The sequence below is a fragment of the Globicephala melas genome, chromosome 1 (assembly GCF_963455315.2).
Source record: "Globicephala melas chromosome 1, mGloMel1.2, whole genome shotgun sequence".
Taxonomy (NCBI): domain Eukaryota; kingdom Metazoa; phylum Chordata; class Mammalia; order Artiodactyla; family Delphinidae; genus Globicephala; species Globicephala melas.
This window is the reverse complement of record NC_083314.1, coordinates 130,342,546-130,364,163: the sequence shown is the minus strand read 5'-3', so window position 1 is coordinate 130,364,163 and position 21,618 is coordinate 130,342,546. Positions and strand designations below refer to the sequence as shown.

Below are 21,618 nucleotides of genomic sequence, written 5' to 3'. Positions count from 1 at the left end.
GATGGTTCAGTCAGGTTTGCTGATAGTGAAGGGACAAACGGCAGCAATAAAAACGTACCACCTTATATTTATGGAGCACATTATGGTTTACAAAGTGCTTCCGTACATGGCCTGTCATTTGATTCCTACAATAGAAAGGCCAAGCCTTATTATCCCCAGAAGACAATGAGTGACTTACTTCAGGTAACACAGCTAATCCATGGTAGACTTAACATATTTCAAAGCCCAATGTTCTCTACACGGAGCATTAAATTTTATTCAGAAAAATGCACCAAATATTTAGTGCACAGTCCCCTTTGGGAACATAATAACTATATAGAATATTAAAATAAATCTCAAGGACATAATTCCATTTATATATAATTCAAAAATAGAAAAATAATTCTCACGGGATTTTTTTCTTTCCCTAAATACTCAGCCTGTCTCTGGAGAAAGCCAGTCTACGGGACAGGCAGCCTGTTGCATTCCCCTGCTTTGCCATAGGAATGGATCTTTGGCAAGCAGCAGACATTTGAATGTATAGCTGCAGGATAAATAAGCCCCAAACAGTCCTACAGTACAAAGGAGTCCACTCTCCTTTTATTATGCCATAAAGATGGCATAATAAAAACAATAAAAGCTACTGCTTATTAAGCTATTATGCTCTAGGCTCAGAAATATTAAGTAACTTTACCAAAATTATTCAGCTAGTAAATACCTGTTCAGCTCCATAACCTTCATCCTGCTATCTGGACTACTGGGGAAAACCAAAGACAAGGCAATATATTCTGAATTTTCTCCTAGATGGTTCCACATGGTTACGGAGTCAAAAAGCGAAAGTTCTAACTCTATCTCTGCCATTAATTTTCTGTGAGGCCATCATAAACTCAGTTAACCTTTCTAAACCTCTACCTATATTACAAATATAGAAAACTACTCCATCTGTTTCTTGTGAGAATCAATCGAGAGAATAAAATACAGACTCTTTAAATGTATACATAATTTACATTCAGAGAGATTATTCACTTAAACTTCTATCACTGTTATCTCTCAGTGATAGATTTACAAGCGAATTTTTTTCTTCTCCCTAAGTTAGAAATAAAGAAGGCACGGTGAGAATGTACTTTGTTATTCAATTTTTAAACAAAACAAAACTTCTGCCTCTAGAGAAAACTGATAAAGAGCCATTGTGAAGAAAATGACCTGCTTGGTCATTCTGTGTGGCACAGAACTAGATGGGCTCTCTGACACAAGGCCGGCAATTTTCAGTGCTGGCTGAGTGCTGGCTGTGATTACAGACTGAACATACAAACGTGCTTTCTAAGGCTTTCCTTCTGTTTTGAATGAAGTCTCTGGTTCTACAGGTGCTGATAGTGTAACGTAATACACACCACAGGCATGAAAAGAATGTGGCATAAGTAATGGGCAAACAGGTCATATGGACCTACCACTTCCTAAAACCAGGCATTTGGTTTAAATAAGACTTTCAGTTAAATAAAAATATTTAGAAAAAAACTTTAATGAAAGAAATGTGTTCTTTAGTTGCTTAGGTTAAGGAAATTAAGAAAGGGAGACTGAGTAAGATTAGGCAGTAATCAGTAACATAATGAATAAAATCTAGTGAAGGTATACCTGAAACTAATGTAATATTGTAAGTCAATTACACTTCAGTTTAAAAAGAAAAAGAAAAAAAAATCTAGTGTAGGGATACAATCAGATTTTGTCTAATCAACCAGCTCTAAGCGATGGATCTGCCTATCTGGACCAGTATCTTGGTGAAAAGTCTGAGGCTATGTGCAGGCTTAGCAAGAAAGTGCTGGGACAACTTGGCAATGTCTACAATGCCACATTAGCACCAAATCACCACCCTAATCTAGTGAAAAGCAGGGAATAATTTCAACATATACCTGAGTCTTAGATGCAACCATTCTCACTCCCAGGAAAATCTGTTGCCAATTTACTTGAGATTTGAAATAAAATCCAAAGCATCATTGAGACATTTTCTTATGTTTGGATACCTCCCTGCTTACTATAAAGACTAAAAATAAATAAACCATTTAGTCTTTGGACTTCATGGTTAAAAGAAAAAAAAAGGTTAATGAATTCTATTTTGAAAATTCATTCCCCAAAAAACTCTTGAGAAAGGAATTGAATCCTTAGCCTAGAAAGTAAACTGCCAGGACACCTGCTAAGGCAGAAGATAATGTCAGTGGTGTAAATGATCTGCATGGTTCCCCCCCACCTTGGAAAAGTTAGACAAGTTCATGCAACCAGTGGTCCTAGTTAGCAACCCATCTTCTGCACTACTGTAACCATCTGCCTGCCTCCTGCTCCTAGTTGAGAAAAGGAACAAGAACCCACAGATCTTCAATACCCCTTCTTGCTAGGTTCTACTGCCTATGTTAAAACCTACATACCATGTCAAAACTACATACTCCAGTACTAGTGTCAATGGGGTCACTTACTCTTATTTGAAAAAAGCATATCCTCAAAGGTAAGAATGGCTAAAAACATTACTTTGTCAGTCAAACAATATAAAGGCAAAGAGAAAGATCTAGTCATTCACAAATAAAAAAATAACTGATCCAACCCACCTGTATTACATTTGAGAATACCAAGGCCCAGAAAGCCGGAAGGTCCTGTCTCTATGTGGAAAGAACACTTCAGGGTTGAGAATCAGTCTGTAATGATCCACAAAGGGACCCAGAAAAGATTAATAACTCTAGACAGGCTAAAAATTCATTATTTAGTAGTAATGCTTAGTAAGACACCTCCTGGTAGATGATCTGTGCAGTAATTTTTCCTGTAAAACTCATCCGAGCCATGTAATTTAACCAGTGATATAATGAAGACATTATACAGTGTACCAGTGCCTACAGTGCTGGCCTTGTGAGAGCTACAGCAAGGGGTCTGTTCTCCCATCCCTACGTGAGAACACCTAGCAGGGTGTGCTGTCAGAAAGTCAGACTCCAATTCCTGAGACTCTGAATCACTGGCTTTGTGCTACAGACATTCCCTTTTGGAGGCAGCGACTAACAAGCTTAAACACAGTCTGTCCTTTGGAAAGTCATTAGTCAATTGATGCTTGTTCTGCCTTTATCTATGTTAAATAGATATCTTTGGTTAACAGTAAGCTGGCTTTTGCGTGATACATAGTTTTGTTTTGTTTTTTTTTTTGGCTGTGTTGGGCCTTCGTTGCTGCGCGTGGGCTTTCTCTAGCTGTGGCTACTCTTCGTTGAGGTGTGCAGGCTTCTCATTGCGGTGGCTTCTCTTGATGCAGAGTATGGGCTCTAGGCATGTGGGCTTCAGTAGTTGCAGCATGCAGGCTCAGTAGTTGTGGCACCGGGACCCTAGAGTGCGTGGGCTCAGTAGTTGCAGCTTGTGGGCTCTAGGGTGTGCAGGCTTCAGTAGTTGTGGCTTGTGGGCTCAGTAGTTGTGGCACATGGGCTTAGTTGCTCCACAGCATGTGGGATCTTCCTGGACCAGGGATCAAACCCATGTTCCCTGCATTAGCAGGCAGATTCTTAACCACTGCACCACCAGGGAAGTCCCATGGTTTTTTTTAAAAGAAGAATGTTTTAAAGTTAGAAGACATGTGTCTAAAAAAACTAAATGCTGGATATACTGGTTCCTTGGTTTCTGGTAAACCTGGGATGTTGAGAACTTAAACTTTTTGAAAAATTACACGCACATATTTGGTTTCTCAGAATGCTTTGCCAAGGACCTTAGTGCTCATTAGGATGAGTTGTTCAATTGCATCTTTTGCATCCCACTTCTATTCTACACTTACCCTGTTCTCTCTCTCACACACACAAACAAATTGGTGGTTACTTTATTAGTTTCATGCATATTCTTCCACAGTTTCTTTACTTAAATAAGTAAATTAAATGAATGTGTATATATATTCTTATTTTTCCCTTTTTATTTTACTCAAAAGTTAGTAAACCATACGCACTGTTTTACACTGTGCTTCTTCATTCAACAATTTATCTTGGAGATCTTTTCATTCAGTACACAGAGAGCTTAAAATCAAAAAAGCTCTGGGTCAGGAAAGTCAAGAGCGCAACAGATGAGAGCAGTTTATCAGCACAGGTTATCAGGAGGCAGCTGGGCTCGTGCCAGCTGTCAGAACAGCAGCCCAGTCTCCACACTGGCGTGCGTCCTACTCCTCAGAAACACTGTCTCAGCGCCGAAGCACGCCCTACCTAGAGAACCAGCCGACTCAGTGGACCCAGCCTACTCGGTTACCACATGACGAAGTGGGCCTGGAGAGCAGAAGGGATTCATCCAAAGTCGGACAGTGGTCACAGACAGAACTGGAGTTTGCTGGTCTTTTGCATTCTGGCCCCAAGTCCTCTCCACTGTACCACTTATGTCACAAACTCTTAGGGACATGTCACTGTCTGCAGAGTAACTTGCAAATTCCAGTGTCTGGCACTAGTCCCAACTTGGAAGGAAGCAGGCTGTGGGATGGCAGGAAGAAGGAGCCACTAGTCACAGAGTCAGAAAATCTGGGCTCTCGCCCTGAGCCCTCTTTGGGCCCAGTTCCCTCATCTGTGAAACAAGGGTCTGGAACTACATGCTCTCCAAGGAATCCTCTAAGGGCTCCAAAGTCGTTGACTTCTACCTTCTAACCACGTGGAAGAGTCTGGTCCTTGCGGCTGGGCCTGTGCCCACGCTATTAATTCCACCTGGAACGTACCTTTTGTTTTTCTGCCTCCACACCTTCCAAGGCCCACTCTGATGTCTCCTGATATTTGCCACTCCAGAAAATGCTCCTCGTGAACAAGCTCCTACCTCAGTCTTTAGAGCCTGCTCTTCCCTCGGCCTAGACTACTCCTTCCAAGGAGCCACACAAACTGGTCTCTCAGTCCACTCAGTTCAGTGTCTGCTCAAACGAAGCTTATAGAGATGCTCTCCCTAATCATCTTATCCAAAATAGCACTTCCCCAATCACTCTTCTCCTCGTTTTATCTCTTCATAGCTCTTATTACAAAATTTATGCTTAGTATATCTTACCCCATTGGAATGCAAGCTCCTTTGAGGCAAAGACATGTCTTTTTTTTTTTTTTAACTTAGAACAGCACCTGACACGTAATAAGCACTCAATAAATATTCACTGAGTGAAATAAATAATTATTTGTAAACAATTAAGTAACAAGAAAGACAAGCTTCAGGGACTCCACTTCTAATACTAATCTGAGATATTTCTCCCATTCAGTAGCTTGTTCTGTATGCACGCAAGTCCTGAACGGGGGGAAAAAACAAGTCAGGGATGCAGCAAGTGGCTTTGGGAGATAGATGTGGTCAGGCAAACAGCAAGAGATCTCCCTGGAGTCAGAGAGACTGGTTTTAGGGAAATTCCCTGGCAGTCCAGTGGTTAGGACTCTGTGCTTTCACTGTCAAGGGCACGGGTTCGATCCCTGGTCAGGGAAGTAAGATCCCACAAGTCACAGGATGCGGCCAAAAAAAAAGAAAGACTGGTTCTAGTGCTGAACTCAGCTACCATGTCCTTAACCTCTATATATCAGATAACAACCTACCACACAGGTACACAATGAGGATTAGGGAAAATGATTAATGTGGAAGCATCTTATCAGGCATCGTGCAAGGCATCATACCCTATAGGTGAAGTATTACTTGAAGGTCAGAAGTAGACTGAAATTGTTAACATGGGAACAGCTTTATTTAAAGATAAACTGTTGGGACTTCCCTGGTGGCACACAGCGGTTAAGACTCTGCGCTACTGACACAGGAGACCCGGGTTCAATCCCTGGTCTGGGAACTATATCTCACATGCATGCTGCAACTAAGAGTTTGCATGCCACAACTAAGGAGCCCGCCTGCTGCAACTAAGACCCAACACAACCAAATAAATAAATAAATAAAAATTAAAAAAAAAAAAAGATAAACTGTCACGCCAAAAAAGTGTCCACTCTTTAAAAAAATACATGTACATACATGAATGTTTGTCCACTTATATGTACACATATTTTGAAGGGAAAACCCAAGCCTAAAAGACACACTGAATATGAACCTGACTTACTAGAAAACACTTACCTGAAATCCTGCCACATATTCCACGCTGTAATGTGAACCCTTTTTGCCAGAACTTCAGACACCAACCCACTGACTACTATGAAACTGAACCTTCCAGTGGAAGAAATCAACTGCAACCTCTTGTAGGATACTATGAGCCTCTAGGATGCGCTAGGGCATCTATGGCTTCCACCCACTGCTTCTGTGCTGATTAATAAAAGCAAACCATTCAACCACTTCTGTAAGTTATATCTCTAACAACAACCCCCAGAACAGGTTAGCATTACTTGTTGCAGTTGGTGGGTAAGAAAACCAAGCCCTATCTCCTCTAAAAATCCAAGCTTGATTTTTAACCCACACCAGTTTCTTCCTAACCTGAATACTTATAGTACTGACTGACTGACGGGCATGCACTTTGGTGCTGGATCTTACACCATCTCTGTAGCATGTCAAATGTCTTTCTTGTGTGGCAAGGACTATGTTGTATTTCTCATATATTCCCCAAAGAACTTAGCACAGGACTTTCTTACCACAAGGAAGATGCTCAGTAATACTGAACTGACTGAATCTGAAATGAACTTAAAATAAAATTGTAGTAAGCACACAAGGAATTTAGGAAGAAAGGAATTTAGGAACAGAATCAAACTCAGAATTCTTGGAGTTCCTAAGTTCCAAATTTAATTCATAACCTACCAAACAATACTGATTATTCACATCATTTGTATTTTCATTCTGTAGGCAAAGCTCCATGAGATAGGCATTCCCTCTCCAACAAGGAGATGGAATTGACCCACCTCCATTTTCCAACCCACAATGACCCCAACACCTTTCCCACAGAACTGGTAACAATTACGACTCTGATGATGACAGGTCTGCTCCCCAAGACAACTAAATGGTTCTCAAAGGCAAGAATACCACCTAATTCATCCTTCTTTCTTATCACCTGAGCTTAGCACTGTGAGACACACAATAGCACTTAATAACTATTCGAGAATGTTAGAGGGAGAGTATGTCAAGGAGAGAATGTTAAGAAAAAGAGCATGAGATTGTAAGCCTGCCAGCCAGTAGGTCCATCTGTACCCCAATAAATATTTTATAAGAATCATATTAATTAATAATAAGAATAAGGATGAACAAACATTTATGTAAAACCCAAAACACTGATGGGGTTGATCACAAAGCAATGAGTTTAGCCTCCATAATTAGTTTATCATCCCAACTTGAAAGCATTTAGATAAATTCAGTCATTCTTAAAAAACACTGTTCTTTCAAAATAAACCTTTCTTGACCTTTGCTTGGCATTTTCATTGGAGGAAACAAAAAGATTACTCAAATTCCACTCCTCTGCTTAAAAAAAGAAGAATAAAAGAGTAAAATCTAAATCTCATCCCAAGATAGGTGGCAAAGTCATTTTTTCCACTATGGGTAAACACCTGTAATTATATCGAAGCATTTAAAATTGAAAGTGTGTTAGTGAACTTCAAAATACGCATGAATTTTGCTACAACCTGGCAGATAACTTCTAGTTAAACGATCATCACTCTGGAATGAAGAAATATCTCCTTCAGTCAATGTTTTCAAGTAGCTACAAGCTACTAGTCAAAGTTTCAAATTAATGAAAATTCCATTTTTGCTGAGTCTGTAGAATACCTAATCACATTAATTCTTCCAACTTTCTCATGTACAGATTGGCCTCAAGATTTGGAATCATCTGTGCTGCCATGGGGTACCTGGTTATTTTACATTACATTCTTACCCCAAAACTAAAGAGTGAAGGGTGCTTCTGCCAGAGTCAGCTAGAGGAGGCAGAACGCTGAAAAGACCATGGCCTCTGCAGTCAGGCTTGGGTTTAAATCCTGACTCTACTACCTGCTGACAGTCTGATGCTGGGCAAGTTATTCAGTCTCTCTGAACCTCTATTTCCACCTTGGTAAAATAGGGTTAATTCAAACTTCCTACAGCTGTTATGGGGACTATATTACATTGTATATAAAAAGTGACTAGCACATAATAGGGACTCAATAAATGTTAGTTTCTCTTCCCACTTTTTGCACAGCCACAAAAAACTCATTCAACATCTTTATTTTTAGAGCAACACCTCTACAGTAGTTTCCTGCTTTGGAGTCATTTCTAGGCCTGCTGATAGCCAGGTCACAGTTCATTAAAACATTTACATATGTTCTTTGCCAGTTTTAAAAGAAAGAGTTCTTGATGAAAAAAACAAAACAGCTTTATAAGCAGTCAGTCTTCTCCTACCTCTGATTCAAGCACAATTTTTAACAGTCTAACTACTTCTAAAAACCTCTTCTTTATTTTGGTCCCCACTGATTTGGGGAACTTGTCGCTGTCATTATAATAAACAATCAATACATTTATTCTGAAGAAACTACTAGCCAGGGGAATCATTAGGAGGAATCTTGGTACCGAAATCCTTGGCAGAATTCTAGATTTCCATTAAGTTTGCAAAATTCTGTGAATTCTAACAAAATGTTACCAATTTTTATGCTATGAATATGTGTTTCAGAGAAAAATTCTTGTCTGGATTTAGTTTGCTACTTTATTCTGGATTTATTTAGCTAAACATTTGCAGAAAATGAGTAAACTATTATATTCGTTGCTATTTATATGGTTAAGTCACCACACAGCTAAATATCTCCTGAGGGGAAAAAACAGCTTGGGATTTAAGCCAGGATGACAATTGTACACCAAAACTGAGAGCTTCTAGAGATAACAAGCGTTTTGTTAGGTTTGAAGAATTCTACTACTTCTGGATTTTTTGTTTTTCAAGGATAGTTTGCTACTATTCCTATTTTGTAGTTTAGTAGAAATGTAAAAATTCCCTTCCTCTATCCTCCTGGCACGTAAGAGAAGGACACTAGTTGGCATGCACTATTTTTATGTCGACAGCCAGAGCTATTTTAAGCTATTTTAGTACTACCCAAAAAGGTTAGCATGACATTAGCAAGCTAAAAGGTAAATTCTCAGTCTTTGGTCACTTACTAAGAACATTACTTTTTAACAACCCAACTGTCTATCTCTTGGTAATACAAATTAAAATAAAATTCAAAAACATACACCATGAAGCCATAATCAGAAAGTCCTACCTTTTGCGCATCTCCCGTAAAATATGCAATGGCTAGGGTGGGCAGAATCATGAACAGCGCATTGTAATAGAGCAGACCATATTTTCCCAGCTCCTAGGAGAATAAAAAATTAGGTGTTTCATTTGGTTCCAGTAGACAGAGAAAGACAACCCTGTACAGAGTGCCACCCCCCATTACAAACATGCACCCCTCCCCCACAACATACACAGCAAATTAGTCAAGTCAGAAGTCTTGCAAACATTAATGACCTAAGCTTTCCAAAAAAAAAAAAAATGCAAACTTACAAGGTTTCAAGTTTATTTGAAATAAATTCCCTGAGTGCTTAAGATCAGAGAAATAAAAATGACATCAACTCGCTGCCTCAAAACAGCAAGGAGAAAAGAAGTTATTTTGAACACAAACATACATCTCTACAGAAGCACGTCCTTGAAGCCCTTCCCTTTCCAGAACAGAATAAAAGTCACCAAGTTAGTCTCGGGCTTTTCAGAACTAAAACAGAGTGCAATTTAACAGACACAAAGACTCACACCTAGACCAACACACAGACAGACATAACTTCCCAGTGAAGTATTTCTGAAAATGTATACGGGAAGTACAATGAAGATTAAGAAGAAAGAAAAGAAAAAGGAAAAGAAAAAGGAAAGAAAAGAAAAGAAAAAAGAAAGAAGATTAAGATTACCCTACAGGGACTTCCCTGGTGGTCCAGTGGTTAAGAATCCACCTTCCAATGCAGGGGATGTGGGTTCGATCCCCGGTCGGAGAACTGGGATCCCACATGCCGTGGGGCAGCTAAGCCCTCACACCACAACTACTGAGCCTGTGCGCCACAACTAGAGAGCTCACGTGCTGCAACTACAGAGCCCACATGCTCTGGAGCCTGCACACCACAACTAGAGCGCCCATGTGTCACGACTACTGAGACTGTGCGCTCTGAAGACCACACGCCACAACTAGAGAGAAGCCCGCGCACCGCAACAAAGAGCCTGAGCACCACAACAAAAGATCCCGCGTGCCACAACTAAGACCTGACACAGCCAAAAATAAATAAATAAAATAAACATTGAAAAAAAAAAGATTACCCTACAATTCCCAAAATATGGTATGACTAGTTGTGCCCTCAGCTACTGGGGAGCAACAGAAGACCACACACATCTTCAAACACAGGGAGTCTATGAGAACTGTGGGTCCACCTTTGATGCACAGAATTCTGGGACATTCAGCAGGAAGCAGTCACCTAAAAAAGTAGGCCTGAGTTTGGAGGGTAAAGGGGGGGTAAAGGAATAGTGAGGATAAGGGCATAATATCTGCCTAACTTCTGTGACTGAAAGATCACCAAGTGATATGAAAAGTCAAACTACCTTCTCAAAAGCAGGGTTTTTTTTCAGTGATAATTTTTTTTTGATTTTATTTTATATTGGAGTAGAGTTGATTAACAATGTTGTGTTAGTTTCAGGTGTACAGCAAAGTGATTCAGTTATACATATACATGTATCTAATCTTTGTTATGTATCTATTTAGGTTATTACAGAATACTGAGCAGAGTTCCCTGTGCTATATCAAAAGAAGCTTTGAAAAACTGGAAACAAATACCCAACAGTAGAAAACTAGTTGATTAGACTATGATACAACCATACAATGAAATATTATGCAGCCACTAAAAATGTTTAATACTGATTGATGAGGAAAGTGTTCATGAAACAGTACTAAATGAAAAATACAGGTTAGAAAACATTATATTTCATCACTCTTTTAAGTTTTTCTCATAGTTAAGTGTGTACATGCACACATACACACAAACACACATTCTTACAAAAGGGTATCTACCAAAACAGTGCTTCTCACTCAATGGTGGAATTAAGAAAGATTTATATTTTCTTCCTCTTGCTTATCTATGTTTTCTACTAATTCTATTATAAATACATGTTATTTGTGTGATTTCTTTTGAGTTAAAAATGTTTTAAATTCAGTAGCTGCGTTCAGGTCTGCAATGCAGCACTAAGTCTTTATGTCATGTGATTCATGCTCAAAGGACCACGATTATAAGCAGTTCTGAAATGATAGGTAATAAAACTCCTGATTAAAAGCGTCTCATTGTGGCCCTACTGCCTGCTGGATAAACCAAATAACTGATTGCTTATAGCCACCACAGCATCAATGAAAAGGTGTACCTGATTTCTAAGGCAGCAAGAAAAAAGCCACAGTAGGACAAAACAACCTTTAACATCAGGTGCCCCAACAGCAAGAGACATGAGTCTTATCCAGGAAGTAGAGGATGCCTACACACACACACACACATACACCATCCAGACAGCTGATAAATGCCAAACTGTTGTTTTTCTTTTCACTTGTTAACTGTTTTAAATACCTTTTCCCCTGTTCTTAAACAGAGTACATTGACTACAATTTAATTTAGGGCATCATCATTAACATGCATTACTGTATTGTGTTTTTATATGGTGTTGTCCATCTTTGAGTAGTTCCATCTGACTTTCATAGTTTTCCTGTTTCTCTTGTTATTAGCTGAGCTTTTTTATTGCTGATAAGCCTCTGCCTCCAGATAGGATTGTTGCTCCTAATCCATGAACTGTGAAAAGCAGATCAATATGCTTAAAAGTTCTAATACAAGTAAGCCATAAGTCATTTCTGAGTGAGGAACTAAAAGGCTCCCCTGGGAATAAAATACTCAGAAACCCTCTTTGCTATTTTCCCTAGGTTCTAGGATGTACTCTAGATTGTGCTATACAATATAGTAACCACTGGCCAAACACAGCTATTTCAATTGAATTATAATTACATTAAACTACCAGTTCAGTTCCTCAGTTGTGCCGTCACTTATCAAGTGTTCAACAGCTACGTGTGGCTAGTGGCTACCATTAATGGTCCGCTGAGATAACAGATTTCCATCATCACAGAACTGTACTCGACAGTACTGTTTTAGACAGCTGAGGCTACTGGAGAAATGAAATGTTATTATTACTACATATTTCCAAAGCAGCAAAAAACGAGAGTAAAACTAAATCTCTAACTGTTCCCTTTTCTCTAGCTATTGCACAAAGATTAAATTTTTTAATAGTAGCTTCCATTAAAATGTAATCATCATACAGTCTTCAAGGCAAATAAACGGAGAACAAGACATAAAGGGTATATTCAAAGAAAATTTGCTGAAACTAGATCTATACTGCCCCTAGTTCTTCCAGGTTATTCAAAATAAACATTCTAGATTATTCAAAATAATGAAAACTACTGGGATGGCCATATATTCTACAGTCCTTTCTGAAGAAGGCAAAGCCACCAGCCAAGATGATACAAACTCCATACTAATACTACTATCAAGCAGGTAGGGCATTTGTATTTATGATCTGAACCCCAAAAAAGGACCTGAAGTAGTTTCAGAAATACTGTACATATAATAGAACCAACTAAAAGCTAAGTGGTTATGGTCATCTGACTGATGAGAACACAGGGGTAGGAAAATAAGATAAAGCTATGGTCAAGTTATAAGACTTAAGTACTAGATAAAAATACACCAGCTGCTTAGGAAAAACGATGACGGTATCTATGATAACGATCTCATGTGGGTCTTCATATAGGATCCATTATGATAGAAAGGACAACTCCTTCAATAACAACCCTAGGATATATAAAGCTGAGTTCCATGTAGCTTCTCCTTACAATAATGCAATCTTATACCATAATGTAGTAAAATATGGCTCGAATGCTCAGCTTTCTGATGGTCTGGCTTGCTCTCAAAATAAAATTTGGTGTGTTTATATTCAACATATACATTAGACAAATAAAAATATCTTTAAAGCCTTCATGTGCATGCTGCAGGTGAAGGAAAAGAGCGGGGTATATGAAGTTCATGTGTACGAGATCTAGGCCAGGAAACTCGGTGTTGCCCCTGAAAGAGAGATTCTAATACTGCCTAAGTTTCCCATTACAGTTGGCCCTCCATATCCATATCTGCATCTGAGGATTCAACCAACAGTGGATGGAAAATATTCAGAAAAAAAAGTAAAAATTCCAGAAAGTTCCAAAAAGCAAATCTTGAATTTGCCACGCAAGCAACTGTTTACACAGCATTTACATTGTATTTACAACTATTTACATAGCATTTATATTGTATTAGGTATTATAAGTAATCTAGAAATGACTTAAAGTATATGGGAGGATGTGCATAGGTTACATGTAAATACTGCTCCATTTATATAAGGGACTTGAGCATCCAAGGATGTTGTTAACCTCGGGGGTTCCTAGAACCAATCCCCCACGGATATTGAGGGACTACTATATATTTGTAGGACAAATATGCAAAGTCCATTCTTGTTCTTGTTCCAACTCACTTCTGAAATCTGCTCAAGAGCTTCCAGATACTTCTTTCTTGTACAGGTCCCTCACCAAGTCCTCTACAACACAGCCATGAACGTTTATGATACTTTTCTCTAATGAACACTCCTTACTTACATCAGTGTCCCTCTCAAAGTCAATATTCACCCAGTCCCTTCCAGAAAAGCCAACAGTAAAATCTAACTGCTAATTAGAAAATAAAGTTTCTTACGTGAGCACCAAGGTACAGGCTTTTCGCATCCTTCATAAGTATTTTTCCTTATTCCCCACTTTATCCCCTGATGAATTGACATGACCATTCCCAACAACAGTAAACATCTCTTAAAGAAGCGTGAGACTGCTACCTACTTTTGAATCTAATTTTTGTTTTACGTAGGCACCATTTGCTGCTGTCAGGACATCATTTATCAGAATAAAAACATATCCTTCCAGATCGAATGCCAAGTCAGAGCTGCAAAACATAAGTAACACTTTAATAACAACTAACATTTAAAGAACATGCATTAAATGTTAAATAGGTCTGAACTACAATACTTCTAAGAACAATTGCTTATCTAGGTAAGTGAATATTAGGCATTTTATCAGCTACTAGTATTTCTTGGTTCCTGGTTAGAGTTTGCAATTACATAATCAGTAAGGGGGTCTTCAGAAATGAGAAGCACTAACACTTAAACACAAAATCATTAGCAATAATCAACCACGTCAGTTAATAGCACACTGCTTTGAATTCAAAGTCAGACAACAAGAAAGAACCAACCAAATTCACCATTACAATATATCTGAAGCAAGCAGAAGGCATCAGAGGTCAATTTCACAGATAAGGAAAACAAAAGGAGAATGAAGCTGTTAACAGTCATTTTTCAAAGGTTCACACAAAAGGTAGGGCTGTCTTGCACAGGTGGTTGGGCCACTGGGTGGAATTTCTGAAGTGTGGATGGTGGTTAGTTCTGAGATCAGGCTACATCAGTGTCTAAGCACATAGCGGGAACTCAAATACTTAAAATAATTGCCTAATGAGCCTACTAGGTGTAACTAGTGGGATTAGGGAAACTGAAGTTTCCTGATATTTAGCAGAGCACCAGGCACAAGACCTTAGTAAACTGAACAGAATAAATGAAAATCTAAGTACGCCTTCAGCATACTTTAGCACCCTAGCTAAAACAGGGGCCCTGCATTCTGTGATTCTGCAAAGGTGTTATCTATTTGTAGCTAAACTACTACATGGGACAGACTTCTGAGGAGCTCTATGCCACTGCAATTTCAGGCAGAACTACCTAATGACCCACCCCTCTTCCAAGGAGCCTGACAACCCTCTAACTCCAGACTCTCTTCCTCCAAATTTTTTTCCCAAGTAAAAGGTTCTACCAGATAGCAATCTGCCTCAGAAACTTTTTGCAGGCCAGAGTTAGCCCTGAGAAACTCCTGTTGTTTTGCTCTGTTTTAGATAGCACCAGCTTCAATGAAATGCTTCAAAGATTAGTAGGGCATCTTTAAAAAGAAAGGTAGGAGGCTCATATAGAATTTTTCTCCAAGGAGGAAGGTTACCTAGAGGGAAAAGCAGTCAGCTATATAACGAAATTCTAGTAACTAACTACTCTATTTTTTTGTTTTTGAATGAAATTTCACTTTGAGAGTTAGGGTGGAGTAGAACTGACTTATAGTACTTTCCCCCCACCTATACTACAGGGATATGATGAAGGTAAATGAGACAATTCAAGAAGCACACTGGAACTCCCAGATGGAAAATACAATGTCAGGCAGAATTTGCGGCATTAGCAAACCCACACATGCAGAGTAAAATGTTGTAGAAGGCTTCCACTCATCATTTCAATTTTCTGAGTCTTTGGGTATACATTTTCCCCATTCACTTTAAACTTAAGAACAATGGAAAAAAGCTTTAATAGAATATCTAAGTTACGGCATTTGTGATACCTTATGTGAAACCCAATAAAGCAATTCTATTATTTATTTCCCATAAGGCAAATAATTTATTATCATTTGCCTTCTCTGAGACACTGTTTTCTTTAGCAGCATGCAAAGGAAAAGAACGTCACATGGTTTATAAAAGCACACAGGCTCTGGAGTCAGGCACAGATTCAAATTCCAGCTCTGCCATTTACTAGCTGTGTGACCCTGAGCAAGCTACTGAACCTAGATTTTAGTTTTCTCAACATAAATAGGAAAATTATACCCATACCTTTCAGAGTGGTTGTGAAAAATACATAAATAATATGTGTAAAAATACCAAACATACTGTATGGCACAAGGTATATGCTCAATAAATAGAAGATAGCATAATAAACTCTAATTTAACCTTCTGAATGAATGAATGAACTTTTAGAATGAATTTAACTTTTAAGAATCCCAAGAATCTGATTTTGCTAGCCTTAATCTTCATACAGCCAAAAAGATTTAACTTTTAAAAGTCTTTTACTTTTCAAAAACATGATTCTTATTTAGCCTATAAAAAAATTCTCTTTATTGGTAATTGATCATTTATTATCAATAATTATTGATAAATTCTAATGTACTCTCATAGGTTTTATATAGGCCCCCATCTTACCTGGCAGCTACAAAGGCTCCAATAATCATTGCAAATACAGTCATCTTAATACCCCAAGAAAAAGTCTTCCTACAAAATAAAATAATTAAAAAATACATACATGTGGCTTTAGTTATTTACAAAGACTCATTCTGCAACATAGGCAAAAAATATATGTTTTCTTTAAAAAAGTTGTAAACAAATGATTCCAAGGAACTGGATATTTAAAAGAACCCCTCTGATGAAGCAAAAACTTACTTTCTTATATAAGTAAGTATACTTATTTTTTCTTATTTTTACCATTTGTTGTTATTATTATTGAGCTTGAATTTTTGCTAATCAGATTTCTTTAAGTTGAAAATGGTCACACACATTTGTAGTAAAAGTAGCCAAGACATGAACACTATTTAAAGCCTATACTGATCTTCTGACCCAGCTTCACCAGTGGCATCAGTAGGTATAGGAATTCTTGAAAGTATACCTCATGTTCAGACAGGCTTCCATAAGGAAGCCATAAACTATCAACTCCTACAGCAAAGGGAGAAAGTTGCTTAAACTTCTCAAAAGATAAAGTAGAAACAACACAAATAATTGTAATATCTTACATATGCTGGGCACCTTTTCAGGGTGATTAAAGTTGGTTAAAGACTAGATATATTAGAAATTTAACTCACTTGAGTAAAAGTCCTTCAGCAAACATTGTAAACAGGATGGAGAACCTTCTCAGAACTGTAAACATTGGCAAGCTGCAGGAAAAAGACAAAGATATTTAGGTAAAATAAAATTTGATTCTCCAAAATTAGTATTTTAAAATAATGCTAATCTCTTCCTTCCATTATGGAAATTCCATGCTGATTAATCTGTGACTAAGTTAAATCCTTATTTCTCTCTAGAAAGTATTTGAAAGCCTGAAAGGGTTGCTTTTATAAAACTACCAGAAGTGAAAAACACCAAACTAATTATAAAATGGTAGAAAACATACATCTATTAACAAAGACTGATAACAGACACTTTTAATTTTACCCTGCTTATTATGTTAAACACCCTGAACAGTAATCATGTTAGTCTTTAAGACCTCGTCTTTCTTTTCTAGACTGACCTCCCTTCCTACCCCTAACTTTCAAATAACATCGGTGATAATCTTACCCCATAAAACATTCCTTGATTGTCCTTTTGTGGAAGTAATCCTGTCTTCCTCTAAACTCCTAGAGCATTCTGCTTGCACTAATCAAACATACGGCCTCTTGCAACATAATTATTTCTGAATCTATCTCATCTCACCCCAAAGTGCCTTATACTTAACTGGCAATCAAAGATAGGCTGTGAAAAGATGGATGGATGGATAGATGACAAAGGATGAAAAAGAGCAAACTCTATATACAAGCAGCACTTTGCAGCAGGTCTGCATTTCTTTCCAAGTGGGTAATGAGATGTAAAAGGATGCCCCACCCATGATAAATCTGACTTCCATGGAACCTTAACCAGAAATACCATCGTGGTCATTCTGTCAAGTTTCTTGGGTCTGAGGAAATGAAAAAAGCTTGGTCTCTACCCTCAGAGATCTCTCCATTCCGTTTTACAATCACCCACTAAGCCAGAGGTTTAGCTCACGTGACAGTGGTGAAGCCATGGGTTTCTGTTAAATGGTTTCTCTATGTGTATACTTTTAACATCACATATACCTGATACATACACTCTTTAAGTGGAAAAGCCAAGAATTGGGAAGTTAGAGGATAATAAGTGTTGTCATGGAGTAGAGAGCTACTGCTTCTTTCTAAAAGTGAAAATGCTGCCTCTAAAATCATATGGCCATGTGTAAAATGTTAATCATATTTGTATCAGGGTTCCATCTGATGCTATTTTAACTACCCCATGTTAAAAGAAAAACTACAAAAGTTCTCATATCCACAATCTAATTTTACTTGTGGAATTTGCCTAAAATATACTATTTATGAATTGTACTAATGAATTGAAATCTCAGAAGCCTAACATATATCCTTCACTATTATAAGTCTGTAAAAATAATGAAAATCTCCCATCACAGTATTTTACAACATTTTAAGACTTCTATCATCAAAGTGAAGGGAAAAAAAAAAACCCCAAACAAACAAAAAACTTCTTTCTCTTCAAACTTAAGAGATTAAGTTTCTGGTCCTTTCATTTTTCCAGGATCAGTAACAATGTGTTAAACATTTGACATTTTCAAGTACAATTTTAAGAACACATTATATTAACCTCACTAGTAAAATAAAGTTATCCATACTTCAGTTTCTTTGTGCTGAACAGTCCCGTGATTTGGTTCCCAAAATATAGTAGAGGTAGTGGAAACGTCTAGAAAATTTAAAAAGGGATAACAAAACTCAATAATAAAGGCAGCTAAAACAAGGTCCTTTTCAAACAGAAACAGTTTTGTTTATATGATCAAATTCTTTCTACTTAAAACACAAGATTAGTTCTCACACACAATTTTGGCCCCCATGAAGCACCCAAACAACATTACTCCTGGATAAATAGCTCTCTGCAGAAAGAATGGAGGGGAAAAAAGAAACACAAATATGAATATGATCAAAGCACATGGGACAACAACATCTTTCTTTACAATATGATAATGTAGAGCCCATTGTTCTGATGTCAGCAGAAAAAGGAAAGGCATTTCATCCTCAGGTGGAGTCAAGCAGAGGCAGATGGAAGAATAAGAAAATAAACCCAAAGAATAATGAATGCAGGATACACAGATTAGACGGACGTAGAAAATGCAAAATGACTGTAATCCCAGCAAGTGTTCAATAATTAAAACAGAACACAAGATCTAGGGGCATTTTTTCTTAACTTTAAAGAGACTGTGGGACTTTTTAAAAACACATATTACTATATTTGTTCTTTGCCTGCATTATACCTACTCTACATTGGGCGATTTCAAGGCTGCAATTTTTAAATATGTAAGGCACTGATGAAAAATATATATAGTGACTTCTTTTCAGAACATAAAGTATTACTTTTTTTTTTTCTTTTTTACCTTTCGAGGTACATTTCTGTCAAAGTCAGGAAACTTGACTACTCTGAGTGCCTTTCCAACCCAGAGTACTGCCACTGTGGCCACCATCTGTAAACAGAGAACACAGATTCACTGTTCTACATATAAAGACACATTCAGAAGTTCTAACGACACAAACCACGTAATGCTGAAGATTCCAACTAACCTGGCCAAGTCCAACACATAGTGAGGAGGGAAATCTACAAAAATGGTAGAGAAAACAAAAAAAACACAGGATCAGAAAAACCTAAGCTCGGTGAATTCAATTTGCACATCGGCAACCTTACAATGCATTTTGATACAAAACACACCAACGTCTACCCCTCATCCAAATGACAATCTGAGAAAAATCCCTGCCAGTTGTCAGGCAACACCGCTGATTTTGTAGCCTCGGGCTGCCACTTGTCTAATCTTGTCCGATTCTACAATTTCAGTCGGCTGCCTGTAACTGACTTGTCTTGGAAGTGAAGACATACATCTCTTGAACGGTTTCACACATTTAAAAAAAAAAAAATGCTTCTGCCTTTGTGGTCCCAGTGGCAGCATCACAATCATCTTAAATGGGCTTGAGGATGCGTAGGTCCCCAGAGGCTGTCAGCGAAGTCAGAGAACCCTGAAGCCCCGGAACCTAGCCCAGGCTGCAGGGAAGGCCGGGCATCCCTCTCCGGGCTCCCAGCCTGGCGTGCACAGGAGTCAAAAAAGTCACGAAGCAACTCCGCTCCATCTCTCCGAAGGGCAGGGTTTGCAGGGTTTCCAAGGTGCTGCACGGCGGGCAGGGCAGGCGCTTTCCGAACGCGGCCCCGAACGCTCACCCGGCAGTCCCGAGCTCGGCGCCGGGAGCGGGAACCCCACTCCGGGCCGGCGCGCAAGCCGGCTCCGCCGCCCCGGCCGCGTATCAGCCGCCCGCCCGCCCTCCCTCCCTCCCCGGCTCCCGCCCAACTTTGTTCAGCTCCAACTTTGCAGGCAAAGTCCAGGGAGCCGGCGCCCAGCCGCCGCCGCCGCCCGCTCCTCTCCGCGGCCTGGGTCGCCGCCGCCTCGGCCCTACCTGTAGTTGGTGAGCACGCTCTTGTTGACCACCACGATGAGGAAGGAGCTCACGCCGTAAAAGCCAGCGGCCAGCAGTTTCAGGAACACGGTCAGCGTTTCGGCCGACGCCATCCCCAGCTCCTCCTCATGTCTGTGTGTGGAGGATTTCGCGGGGGCTTCTCCTTTAACCCGGGCCTGCTGACGTCTATGAACTTCCGCCATGGCGGCGGCGGCGGCGGCGGCGGCGGCGGCGGCCTGCGAGGGGAGCGGCGGGCGGCGGGGCCGACTAGAGCTGGGTCTGAGGCGGCAGCTCGCGGGGACTCGCGGGACCGGGGCCGGTGTACTGGGCCGGCTGTCGCCGCCGCCTCGGCTCCCCGCGCGGCCGCCGCCCACCCCCGCCCAGGGGCAGGGACGCTGTGGTTCACACGCCCCGGGACTTTGATCGGGCATTGTGCAACGCGGGGTCAGAGGGTAGGGGCCGCGCCTGGCTCGGCCTGGGCAGGGCTTGGAGAGGGCCCGGAGAAGGGGCAGTGGCGACCCTGAGTCCCGGACAGAGAGGGAGAAGAAGCTTAGGGGGAACCACTCGGGGACACCAGAAAGCCTAGCAGCACAGCACAATCGCGAAAGGAAGCGACCGGCTAGCGCCTGCGCGCAAGCCCGCGCCGGGTGTTTCGGGGGCCGCGTACCTGGGATGCGGAGGCTGGCGGCTGGGGGGCTGAGAGCCGTATTTTCCAGATAACTGCCGCAACCAAAATACAGACCTTCCTCCAATCGGTAACAGGTGGCTGACTGAGTAGTTAACAATGTGCGTGCGTCTAGCCTCACTCGAACGCTATTTCTGTCTCTCTTGCAGAGGGCCTAAGCCCTTAAAAAGTATCAGATGTGGATCAAGAGTAAACATTCAACTGTTCAATATTTCAGTCTGCGTTGCCTCAGATTTCTTACGGTTTCTGAACCCAGAAAACACCATACAATACCGTCTTTGAGATTGTACTGCCATATCCAAAAAGTAGCAAGATAATAAAGTGGCTTGGGGGTTGGTGAAACAGTAAGGTGTTAGGAGCTGAGTTCCAATTCTGGGTTTCCTAGAAATGCCCCCTCACTAGCTGTGTGCCCTTGGGTCAGTTAGTTGAACTCTCTGAGCCTACATCTCCTCATCTCTGGATATAAAGCTGGTTTTCAGTAAACAGTAGACATTGTCATATAAGAGAAACAAATCATTATTACCAGCTTAAACAAAGAAATGACATATCTAATTTTAATGTCAAGGCAGAAAAATAACTTTGAATTATTTATCTAAATATTTTGTCTATATCTTTAAAATATTTTTCCATATTTTAAAATTATGGTAAAATATACATAACACAAAATTTACCATCGTTACCTGGTTTTTATTATGGTGAAATATGCATAATATAAAATTTATTATTTCAACACTTTTTAAGTGTACAATTCAGTGGTGTTAAGTACATTCATGTTGTTGTGAAACTCTTAACCACTACCCTTCTCTAGAGCTTTCATGTCATCTCAAACTGAGATTATGAAAC

At 39.7% G+C, this 21,618-nt stretch overlaps 1 protein-coding gene across 1 annotated transcript in view; it reads right to left on the bottom strand.

Moving 5' to 3' along the window:
- SLC35D1 (solute carrier family 35 member D1) overlaps positions 1 to 20,681 on the bottom strand; it is a 54,304-nt gene extending 33,623 nt beyond the window's left edge. The window contains exons 1-8 of the mRNA XM_030865887.3: positions 20,091 to 20,681; positions 19,212 to 19,245; positions 19,028 to 19,114; positions 18,275 to 18,342; positions 16,686 to 16,757; positions 16,033 to 16,101; positions 13,818 to 13,920; positions 9,123 to 9,215 (exon numbers count right to left, since the gene is read on the bottom strand). Of these exons, the coding sequence (XP_030721747.3) occupies positions 9,123 to 9,215; positions 13,818 to 13,920; positions 16,033 to 16,101; positions 16,686 to 16,757; positions 18,275 to 18,342; positions 19,028 to 19,114; positions 19,212 to 19,245; positions 20,091 to 20,521 (957 nt within the window). The 5' untranslated portion in view covers positions 20,522 to 20,681. The remainder of the gene's footprint in view (positions 1 to 9,122; positions 9,216 to 13,817; positions 13,921 to 16,032; positions 16,102 to 16,685; positions 16,758 to 18,274; positions 18,343 to 19,027; positions 19,115 to 19,211; positions 19,246 to 20,090) is intronic.
- Positions 20,682 to 21,618: the final 937 nt, after the last annotated feature.